Consider the following 12,608-nt stretch of genomic DNA (forward strand, 5'->3'; position numbering starts at 1 on the left):
TTATTTTATTATTATTTTATTTTATTATTATTTTATTTTATTTTATTATTATTTTTATTTTATTTTTTATTTTTTTATTTTTTATTTTTTTTATTTTATTATTTTATTTTATTATTTTATTATTTTAGTTTTTATTTATTGGACTTGTATGCCACCCCTCTCCATGGACTCAGGGCAGCTCACAACATATCACAAAACCCCAAACAACAATATACAATAAAACATCTAAAATCCATTCATTCATTCATTCATTCATTCATTCATTCATTTATTTGGATTTGTATGCCGCCCCTCTCCAAAGACTTGGGGCGGCTCACAGCATAAACAAGAAACAAAACAATAATATGAATGCAATTAATGAATTGCTAATTAATACTACATTAAAACAACCATTTAATTTAATTAAAAAAGGAAAACCTATCAAACCAATCATTCAACACTCATGCTTAAACATTCATTGGTCAGGGGGAAGATTAAAAGTCCCAAGCCTGGTGGCAAAGATGAGTTTTTAAACTCTTTCGGAAGGCGAGGAGGGTGGGGGCAGTGCGAATCTCTGGGGGGGAGCTGATTCCAGAGGGTCGGGGCTCCCACAGAGAAGGCTCTTCCCCTAGGTCCTGCCAGCCGACATTGTTTGGTCGACGGGACCCTAAGGAGGCCAACTCTGTGGAACCTCACCAGTTGCTGGGATTCGTAATATAAATGACAAATATAAAACCAGATTAAGACCACAAACATACCACGTATTCATTGGTCAGAGACCTAGGGTCTAGTGATCCCAAGCCTGGTGGCATAAATAGGTTTTCAGATTCTTGCGGAAAGTGAGGAGGGTGGGGGCAGTACGAATCTCCGGGGGGAGCTGATTCCAAAGGGCCGGGGCCCCCACAGAGAAGGCCCCACCAAGTGACAATGTCTAGTTGACGGAACCTGGAGAAGGCCGACTCTGTGGGACCTAACCAGACGCTGGGATTATACGGCAGAAGAAATGCTACTAGTTTGGCCCAGTTCATGTATACTGGTAACGACAGCTGCTGGTTTTTTGGAGGATTGGTAGTGACAGCAGCACAAGGCTCTGCCCACACCCCTGGACAGCTACTGGCTTGAGCATGAGTGCCTTTCTTGGTTGATGTGTTTCTTCTGACTTCAGGCCACAGCACTGATGGTTTGCTGATGTTCTCCAGATGTTTAAGAATTACCTACCTAAGGCCATCTAAAAACCAGATTGGCTGAGAATTTTTGAGAGCTGCAGCCCCAAAATATTGCAAGAGGACCCTATTCCAAAAAGCAATTTCCTCTCACTTGTAAATACAGCACTAAAACTGATGTTTGTGAGTTTACTTAAATAGATTGAGCACATTCTTCTATATGATCTAAGTGCCAAAGCCCACTGCAACAATATCGCCAAAAAGGCTTCTAGAGTTGTTAACCTGATCCTATGAAGCTCCTGCTCTGGCAATCTCACGCTACTCACCAGAGCCTACAAAACTTTTGCCAGACCCATCCTTGAATACAGTTCATCTGTCTGGAACCCTTACCACATCTCAGACATCAACCCCCTTGAAAATGTCCAAAGATACTTCACCAGAAGAGCCCTTCACTCCTCCACTCGAAACAGAATACCCTACGAAAGCAGACTATCAATCCTAGGTCTAGAAAGCTTAGAACTACGTTGCCTAAAACACGATCTAAGTATTGCCCACAAGATCATATGCTGCAACATTCTACCTGTAAATGACTATTTCAGCTTCAATCGCAACAACACAAGAGCACGCAACAGATTCAAACTTAATATTAACCGTAAAAAATATGACTTCAGCAACTGAGTTGTCGAAGCGTGGAACTCATTACCTGACTCAGTAGTGTCAACCCCTAACCCCCAACATTTTTCCCTTAGACTCTCCACGATTGACCTCTCCAGGTTCCTTAGAGGTCAGTAAGGGCCGTGCATAAGTGCACCAGTGTGCCTTCCGTCCCCTGTCCAATTGTCTCTCCTTATCTCATTTATCTTTTCTTCCTTTCAAATATGTTCACCTACACTTTTATATCTTTTCTTCTATTCTTTTCTTGACTTACATTATTACATATCTTTCTCTTCAATGTGTATTATGTATTGGGCAAAATAAAAAAAACTTTGATGGACTTCCTGATAACATCATCATTGTGGATTCTCATAAGTGTGCCTCAACATTGCAATGAAATGAGAGCCAAGGTTGTGTATCCTATGTAGGAATAAAGCTACAATATTTACAATATTGTTGCTATTGTTGCTTTTCAGAATACTTTTGTAACCTTTAGTCTAGTGTTCTTTGGTCATTTCCTGGTTGTCTTTCATTCACCTATTAAACACACCTAACATTGGAGCCAGTTTGATCTGGCATTTAAGGTTACATGGCCAGAAACCAGGAAACGGGGAGGTTAAATTCTACTCAGGCATAAGACCAACTGGGTGATTTGGAGCCAGTCATGTTCTTTTCACCCTAGGAAGGAAGCAATGGCAAACAACATCTGAAGCAACTTGTCAACTGCAGAGACCTGTCTGGACAGTTGTCAGGTGTCACCATTGACTCAAAGGGATAAAAACAAACAAAAGTAACCTTGCTTAATTAAGGTTTTATTTCAGTCACGTACAATCGGCCAAATGCTACGATCTCAGAGGAAAGAGCTAAGCAGCATTCACCTGTATGCCTATTGGCAGGATTTGGGTATGGCCAGTGTAAAGAAGAGAAGGCCTAGAGGTGACATGATAGCAGTATGCCAGTATTTGAGGGGCTGCCACAAAGAAGGCAACCTATTCTCCGAACCACCTGGAGGCCAGATGAGAAACAATGGATGGAACCAATCCAGGAGCTGGATGGAATGAAGGAGAAATAATAATAATAATAATAATAATAATAATAATAATAATAATAATAATAATAATAACAACAATAATATTGATATAGATACAGATGTAGATGTAGATATGGATATGGATATGGATATGGATATAAATATAAATATAAATATAAATATAAATATAAATATAAATATAAATATAAATATAAATATAAATATAAATATAAATATAAATATAAATATAAATATAAATATAAATATAAATATAAATATAAATATAAATATAAATATAAATATAAATATAAATATAAATATAAATATAAATAATATAAATAATATAAATAATATAAATAATATAAATAATATAAATAATATAAATATAATTTATTAGATTTGTATGCCACCCCTCTCCAAGGACTCGGAGCAGCTCACAACAACAATACACCATGTATAAATCTAATGTTAAAAACAATTTAAAACCCTTATTATAAAAAGAAAACAATCACACAACCATACATAAACCATAATAGCTAGGAGTATATCAGTTTCCCCATGCCTGGCGATAAAGGTGGGTCTTCAGAAGCTTTCGAAAGGCAAGGAGGGTGGGGGCGGTCCTTATCCCTGGGGGGAGTTGATTCCAGAGGGCCAGGACCGCCACAGAGAAATGTCCTAAAAGTGAGGACAATTAAACATTGGAACAGCTTGCCTTCAGAGGTTGTGGATGCTTTCATCACACATCGCTTTAAGAAAGAGACTGGATAGCCAATTGTACGGAATGGTACAGGGCTGTGATGGTAAACCTATGGCACACATGCCACAAGTGGCATGCGGAGCCATATTGGAGGATACGTGAGACTTCACCATGTTTCAGCTCCAGCGTGCATGTGTCTGCTGACCAGCTGATTTTCGCCATTAGGAAAGGCCGTTTCGTCCTCTGGATTCTTCAGGAAAGTTTCCCTGAACCCCGGAGACATAAAAAATCCCCCAATGAACAAACCGGAAGTTTGGAAAAATGCACTTCCGGTTTGCCGTTGTGCTGTTTTTCCGGAGGGTTCAGGGAAGCTTCCTGAATACCCAGAGTACAAAAAACAGCACAATGGGCAAACTGGCAGTGCGTTCTCCGACAGCTTCCCTGAACCTTCCGGAATGCAAAAAACAGCCCAACAGCAAACCGGAAGTGAGTTTCCCCAAACTTCCGGTTTGCCTGTTTGGGCATTTTTTTTACCTACCAGGCTTCAGAAAGGCCTGTGTGTATACAAGGGTGGGGGGCAGTGTGTGTATGTTTGTGTGTATACATGAGGGGGAGGGAAGGAGTGTGGGCACGGTCATGCATGCTAACACACCCATACACACCCCTTTTGGCATATAAACAAAAAAAGGTTTGCCATCAATGGGATAGGGTCTCCTGCTTGAGTAAGGGGTTGGTTTGGAAGACCTCCCATGTCCCTTCTAGCTCTCCTCATCTTCACGATCCTTTGCTGTTTGACATACACAAATTAAGAAGTGTTGTTTTCTTCAGTCCTTTAGATCAGGGGTCTCCAACCTTGGGAACTTTATGACTGGTGGACTTCAACTCCCAGAATTCCTCAGCCAGCATGTGGGTGTGGCTTACTTTGTGGGTGTGGCTTGAGGGTCATGTGACTGGGTAGGAGTGGCTTGTCGGCCATGTGACCAGATGGGAGTGGCTTGAACGATCATTGTCATTCAAGTGAACTGTTAAGTCCTCGAGTTACAACCTCACCAGTGTCACTCACTGAGGTTACAATTTGCTTCGCATTTCCCACGCTCTCCTTCCTGGGTTGGAGAGCTGAGCCAAGACCGGTAATCCAGGAGGTGACTGCTGCCTGTCAGCTGGATCTGCACACGCAGCTTCATTTCCGCTGGTGGAACTGTGTTCCACCCCGTCCTGCCTGCTGCCCACCCCTTCATATAAGGATTTAGAAGCCTCCAAGAAGAGTGTTGAATTGCTCATGAAAACTTACTGAGGCAAATACAATTAGCAATAACAATAGCATTTAGTCTTATATACCACTCCTCCACTCGAAATAGAATACTCTACGAGACTAGACTTTTAATCCTGGGCCTAGAAAGCCTAGAACTAAGACGCCTTAAACAAGATCTAAGTATTGCCCACAAGATCATATGCTGCAACGTCCTGCCTGTCGGCGACTACTTCAGCTTCAACCACAACAACACAAGAGCACACAACAGATTTAATCTTAATATTAACCGCTCCAAACTTGACTGTAAAAAATATGACTTCAGTAACCGAGTTGTCAAAGCATGGAACTCATTACCGGACTCCATAGTGTCATCCCAAAACCCCCAACATTTTACCCTTAGATTATCTACGGTTGACCTATTCAGATTCCTAAGAGGTCAGTAAGGGGCGAGTACAAGTGCACTAGAGTGCCTTCCATCCCCTGCCCTATTGCTCTCCTATATCTCCTATTCCTTTCTTCTATTCCTATATCTCTTCTTCTATTCTTTCATTGATATGTTCTATTACTATACATTCTTTTCTATTATTTCTTAGATATATTTTACTATGAATATCTCCTCTATAACCTTCATCATGTATTTTACTATGTGTATGTAGATATATACCCACTAAAACCCTCATTGTGTATTGGACAAAATAAATAAATAAATAAAAATAGTGCGTTTACAGCCCTCTCTAAGCAGTTTACAGAATCAGCATATTGCCCCCAACAATCTGGGTCCTCATTTGCCCCACCTTGGAAGGATGGAAGGCTGAGTTGACCTTGAGCTGGTGGTGAGATTTGAACTGCTGAACTACAGCTAGCAGTTAGCTAAAGTAGCCTGCAGCGCTGCACTCTAACCACTGCGCCACTCCCGCTCATTGATAGAAAGAAGTGGCAACGGGCAGAGGGGAAGGAAATAGCCCAATATTCCTTAATTGGATATCCTGCAGATATATTGATCTGTTGGCCAGGCAATACAGCTGCGGCTGACTATTTTGGAAACCTGATCCAGGTACCTGAAAGAAATCCAGCTGAGAATAGTTGAAACCGAAAGCAATTATGATTACATTGATACTTAAGATATTAAATGTGTTCATTGAACTAAATCTAAAATGAAACAAAAACTGTTTAGATATACAGTATTTGCAAGAGATTAAAAAACCAGGGGTTTTGAAATGCCAGGCACACACTGTTACAGAAAAAATATCTCCTTGCTCTTCAAACACAGAAAGCAGATGAAGTTTTATGACCCATAACTTTACACCATGCTTGTGCTATTCTAATCAATTTGGGGGATTTTTAAAATTATTAATTTTGTTACAAGTTTGCAAGAGAGAAAAGACATTATTTCCTTTTCTTCACCTTGCAGGGAAAAACCCAAGTCAAGGTTGGGCTGGACTTAAGATGCTACATTTCCTCCCGAGACTAAATCAATAAAGACAGAGAACCAGTTAAGGAGTAACCAAGAAACAGCATCAAGAGGATCAGCTCCCAGTTTAGACCCAGAAGAGAACAGGCAAAAAGCAACTGGTCTGTGAGAGTCCAGGATGGGGAACTGGGCCGTTAACCACTGGTTTTCAGCCCTGGTGATCGTAAGTTCTGCTTTATTATATCTGGGACTGGATGGAAAGATAAAGGACAAGAAAGGAGGGCCAATATACCTATTTCAGGGTATACTGTACTCCATTTAATGTGCAGGAAATAAATTATCTGCAAAAGGCTTCTGATTCAACCTTAGTTAAAAGAATGGTACCCGTTTCACCGATTTGATAAATATGGGATAGAGTAGCAAAGACCATTCTCTGAAGTTGTAAAGTTCTACTCAAGCTACGCCAGGGCGAACAAGCTTTGATGATTAAGAGGTTTTTATTTCTTTTAATTGTTTTTGGTTATTCTCTGCACTTATAGAACTCTATATACAGATACATAGATAGATCTGTATCTATGTCATCATGCGCTGGCCAATTTGCCTTAAATATTTTTAGCAGTTTGTTTTTAGGTTGGGAAACTTTTCTTAGAGCATTTAAAGAGTACTAAATCTATATGTCATGTTCATATCTTTATCTATCTATCGATCTCTATCATCTCTCTCTCTCTCTCTCCTTTCTTTCTTTCTTTCTTTCTCTCTCCCCCCCTCTCCTTTTCCCCTTCTCTCTCACTCTCTCTCCCCTCTCTCCTTTTCCCCTTCTCCCTCATCTCTTCTGTCTCTCTCTATCCTCATTTATCCTCTCTCATTTATTTCTGTTTGGAAATTGCCTCTTGATAAGTGGCACCTCAAGGCTGAGAAATAACTCCCTGATCACCTTCTCTGTTGTGATTTGGTCTAATGAAAGTCATCTCAAGTGTGAATCATCATTATCCTCTCTCTTTTTTTAAAATTTTTATTTATTTATTCATTTGTCCAATACACAATACATATGGAAGAGAATAGACATGAAGTAATATATATAAAGATAATATGTAAAAGTAGAGGAGAAGATATATGAAAGGAAGAAAATATATACGATATATGAGATAAAGGAAAGACAATTGGACAGGGAATGAAAGGCACACTAGTGCACTTATGTACGCCCCTTACTGACCTCTTAGGAACCCGGAGAGGTCAATCGTGGATAGTCTAAGGCAGAGGTCCCCAACCTTTTTTGCACCAGGGACCGGCTTTAAGCTAGACCAGTTTTCCATGGCCCGGTGGGGGGGGGGGGGGGGGCTTTGGTCATATGGGGATGGGGTTCATTTCCTTCATTTCCTCTTTCTCTCATTCCCTCTTTCTATCCTTTCTATCTCTCACTCTTTCCTTCTCTCCCTCCCTTTCTGTCTCTTTCCTTTCTCTCATTCCCTCTTTCTATCCTTTCTATCTCTCACTCTTTCCTTCTCTCCCTCCCTTTCTGTCTCTTTCCTTTCTCTCATTCCCTCTTTCTATCCTTTCTATCTTTCACTTTTTCCTTCTCTCCCTCCCTTTCTCTCTCTTTCCTTTCTCTCATTCTCTCTTTCTCTCTATCCTTTCTATCTCTCACTCCTTCTTTCTCTCCCTCCCTTTCTCTCTCTTTCCTTTCTCTCATTCACTCTTTGTCTCCTGGGGCTGCCTGCGCCTGCCCTGCACCCCCCACCGTGGAGGGAAAGTATTTGGTATCGGCGATGGAGCCGAAAGGCAAACAACACGATCCGTCGCTGAGGCTTTTGCTGCTCCTGGAGGGGAGAGCGCCAATGCCGAAATGCAAAGGGCGCACCCTTCCGCTTAGGCTTTTGCTGCTCCTGGAGGGAGGGAGGATTTAATCCTCCCCGCCCCCCCAGCAGCCAAACCTCGCTGAGGCTTTCGGCATCGGCACCCACCCCTCCAGAAGCAACAAAAGCCTAAGCGGCGGGGCGCGCCGTTTGCCTTTTGACATCGGCGCCCCCCCTCCACGGGCAGCAAGAGGCTAGGCCGCTTGCCTTTTGGAAGCCCGTGGTCGCCCCCCCTCACGGACGCTTAGAGGCCTAGCGCCGGCTGCGCCACTAGGCCTATTAACTTTCCACGGCCACCGGTCGTGGCCCCCAACCCCAGTGCCCCACCCCACGGACGGTTAGAGGAGAGGCCCGGCAGCAAGCTGCACTGCCAGGCCCAGCCCTCCCCTCCCGGACATTTTTCTTACCTTACTCGCCGGCTGCTAAACAACGTTTGGCTGCCGGGGGGCGGGGAGAAGAAAATCTGGGATTTAAGGGGCAGGGAAGAAAGCGGGCCTGCAATTGGCCCCTTTGTTTCCTGCCTTTCCTTAAGGAACTGTTGCTGCCCTATGTTTGTAGAGCAGCAACACTTCTCATTTCAAATTCCAGTGCCATATGGCGCAGGGCCGTGGAGCTAGCTGTCAGCGGCGCCACAGACCGGCTGAAAAACCCCAACGGCCCGGTCCTGGTCCGCGGACCGGCGGTTGGAGACCTCTGGTCTAAGGGAGAAATGTTGGGGGTTAGGGGTTGACACTATTGAGTCCGGTAATGAGTTCCACGCTTCGACGACTCGATTGTTAAAGTCATATTTTTTACAGTCAAGTTTGGAGTAGTTTATATTTAGTTTGAATCTGTTGCATGCCCTTGTGTTGTTGCAGTTGAAGCTGAAGTAGTCATTGACCGGTAGGACATTGCAGCATATGATCTTGTGGACAATACAGTACTTAAATCATGTTTTAGGTGCCGTAGTTCTAAGCTTTCTAGACCCAGGATTGTTAGTCTATTTTCATAGGGTATTCTGTTTCGAGTGGAGGAGTGAAGGGCTCTTCTGGTGAAATATCTTTGGACGTTTTCAAGGGTGTTGATGTCCGAGATGTGGTATGGGTTCCAGACAGATGAGCTGTATTCAAGGATGGGTCTGGCAAAAGTTTTGTAGGCTCTTGTGAGTAGTGTGAGATTGCCGGAGCAGAAGCTATGTAGGATCAGGTTAACAACTCGAGAAGCCTTTTTGGCGATATTGTTGCAGTGGGCTTTCTCTCTCTCTCTCTCTCTCTCTCTCTCTCTCACACACACACACACACACACACACACACACACACACACAAAACCACACCGAGCAGTGCAATTCCAAAACACTGAATTTTTGAAAGTGTTACATATACAGTACAGTAAATGAAATATATTACTAATGAGACTGTCCCTATCTTGTATCTGAAAGAGGATTCGGGACAAAGACTAAATAATGGGAGTCATTTTGGCATGGGAGTTGACGTGGTCTTGGTTAGAAAGTGGAGAGAAATCAGACTTCAAGCAGTTCTTTTGGCAGGAAGCCTTGCTGATAACTTTGGGCTGCTCTGTCCCTCTTAGTCCACCCTACCTCACAGGGTTGATGTTAAAGAGAAAATAGGAGACGGGAGCATTAGCTATGTACACTGCCTTGAGTTGGGTTGCCACAGAGATAAGCATACTGTGGTTACAAACTCCTTCAGATCATTCTTGTAAGACCCAGAGGATTATCAGGATCAACAATTGAAGGTTACACATGACAATAAGAGAAGCTAAATTGGGAAATGGTGTTTTTAAAACTGAGATTTAAGATGTAGCTTGCAAAGAATTATTGTATTACTATTATTTATTATTATTTATTGCATTTGTATGCCGCCCCTCTCTGCAGACTCGGGGCGGCTAACAACAATGATAAAAAAACCCAGCATGTAACAATCCAATTAAAAAAACAACTAAAAACCCTTATAGTAAAACCAATCATACACACAAACATACCATGCATAACTTGTAATGGCCTAGGGGGAAAAGAATATCTTAACTCCCCCATGCTTGGCGATAAAGGTGGGTCTTGAGTAATTTGCGAAAGACAAGGAGGGTGGGGTCTGTTCTAATCTCTGGGGGGAGTTGATTCCAGAGGGCTGGGGCCACCGCAGAGAAGGCTCTTCCCCTGGGGCCCGCCAAACGACAGTAACAGTTATTTTAAAGAAAAGATTTGAAAACTAATAAAATTTAATAATAGTAATAATTAAAAAACATAGCTTGCGGTATCCTCAGATACACCACATTCTTCTACCACCTCCCTTTTCTATCTTTTATCCTTTTTTTCAGTCTGGTCTATTGTGCAATTCTAAATTACATTACCAGACGGATACAGTCAAGATCAAATGAGGTATTCTATAAAGCCTCTTAGTCAGGCCACACCTATAATACTTTTTTTTAAATTTATTTATTTTGTCCAATACACAATGAAAATTTTAGTGGGTATATACACATAGTAAAATACATGATGAAGGTTATAGAGGAGATACTCATAGTAAAATATATCTAAGAAAGAATAGAAAAGAAGATATAGTAATAGAACATATCAATGAAAGAATAGAAGAAGAAATATAGGAATAGAAGAACGGTATAGGAGATATAGGAGAGCAATAGGACAGGGGACGGAAGGCACTCTAGTGCACTTGAACTCGCCCCTTACTGACCTCTTAGGAATCTGGATAGATCAACCATAGATAATCTAAGGGTAAAGTGTTGGGGGTTTGGGGATGACACTATGGAATCCGGTAATGAATTCCACGCTTTGACAACTAGGTTACTGAAGTCATATTTTTTACAGTCAAGTTTGGAGCGGGTTAATATTAAGTTTAAATCTGTTGTGTGCTCTTGTGTTGTTGTGGTTGAAGCTGAAATAGTCGCCGACAGGCAGGACGTTGCAGCATATGATCTTGTGGGCAATACTTAGATCATGTTTAAGGCGTCTTAGTTCTAGGCTTTCTAGGCCCAGGATTGAAAGTCTAGTCTCGTAGGGTATTCTGTTTCGAGTTTCTAGTTTTGGTCACCATACTATTAAAAAAAGATGTTGGGAATTTAGAAAGAGTGCAGAGAAAAAGAACCAGGATGATTAGAGGACTGGAGGCTAAAACATATGAAGAACGGTTGCAGGGACTGGGGCATGGCTAGTTTAATGAAAAGAAGGACCATGGGAGACAGTATAGCAGGTTTCCAATATTAAAGGGGCTGCAACAGAGAGGAGGAGGGGGTCAACCTATTTTCCAAAGAACTCAAAGGACGGGCAAGGAATAATGGATGGAAAATGAAAAAGGAGAGATTCAACCTGGAAATAAGGAGAAATTTTCTGACAGTGAGAAAAATCAACCCATGGAACGGAAGTTGCCTACAGAAGTTGTGGGAGCTTCACCACTGGAAGCTTTCAAGAAGAGGCTGGACAGAAATGGTGTAGGGCAGTGATAGTGAACCTTTTTTCTCCTTGGGTGCCGAAAGCGCATGCATGCGCGCTATCGCACAGGCGTGAGTGCCCACACCCATAATTCAGTAGGAAAAGCAAGTAGGATGCTTGGCTGCATAGCTAGAGGTATAACAAGCAGGAAGAGGGAGATTGTGATCCCCTTATATAGAGTGCTGGTGAGACCCCATTTGGAATACTGTGTTCAGTTCTGGAGACCTCACCTACAAAAAGATATTGACAAAATTGAACGGGTCCAAAGACGGGCTACAAGAATGGTGGAAGGTCTTAAGCATAAAACGTATCAGGAAAGACTTAATGAACTCAATCTGTATAGTGTGGAGGACAGAAGGAAAAGGGGGGACATGATCGAAACATTTAAATATATTAAAGGGTTAAATAAGGTCCAGGAGGGAAGTGTTTTTAATAGGAAAGTGAACACAAGAACAAGGGGACACAATCTGAAGTTAGTTGGGGAAAAGATCAAAAGCAACGTGAGGAAATATTATTTCACTGAAAGAGTAGTAGATCCTTGGAACAAACTTCCAGCAGGTGTGGTTGGTAAATCCACAGTAAATGAATTTAAACATGCCTGGGATAAACATATATCCATTGCAAGATAAAATAAAGGAAATAGTATAAGGTCTTTTTCTGCCGTCAGTCTTCTATGTTTCTATGTTTCTATTCAATGCCTGGGGATGGCAAAAACAGCTTCCTCCACCCCATGGAGATCCTCTAGAGCAGTGTTTCCCAACCTTGGTAACTTGAAGATATTTGGACTTCAACTCCCAGAATTCCCCAGCCAGCGAATGCTGGCTGGGGAATTCTGGGAGTTGAAGTCCAGATATCTTCAAGTTGCCAAAGTTGGAGAACACTGATCTTAGAGGCTGTAAATGGACTGTTTCCCAACTTCTGGTGGGTGCGGTAGGCTCGTGTTTCACCCTCCAAAGGTATTCACCTTCCCCAGGCATCGCTGGAGCCAGGACAGAAGGTAAAAACGCCCTCCCCCACCCCCCTGGAGGATCTCTGGAAGCCAAAAACGCCCTCCCAGAGCCTCTGTGAAAGCCAAAAATCAGTTGCTCTGCACACACATGCCTGTTGGAGCTGAGCTAAGGCAACAG

The 12,608-nt window shown here is 42.2% G+C and overlaps 1 protein-coding gene across 1 annotated transcript in view; it reads left to right on the forward strand.

Annotated features, from left to right (window-relative positions):
• The first annotated feature begins 3,844 nt into the window (after positions 1–3,844).
• NOX1 (NADPH oxidase 1) overlaps positions 3,845–12,608 on the forward strand; it is a 39,837-nt gene continuing 31,073 nt past the window's right edge. Inside the window, exon 1 of the mRNA XM_070760145.1 lies at positions 3,845–4,009. Within this exon, the coding sequence (XP_070616246.1) occupies positions 3,845–4,009 (165 nt within the window). The remainder of the gene's footprint in view (positions 4,010–12,608) is intronic.

This window comes from Erythrolamprus reginae, chromosome 8 (assembly GCF_031021105.1).
Source record: "Erythrolamprus reginae isolate rEryReg1 chromosome 8, rEryReg1.hap1, whole genome shotgun sequence".
Classification (NCBI taxonomy): Eukaryota; Metazoa; Chordata; class Lepidosauria; order Squamata; family Dipsadidae; genus Erythrolamprus; species Erythrolamprus reginae.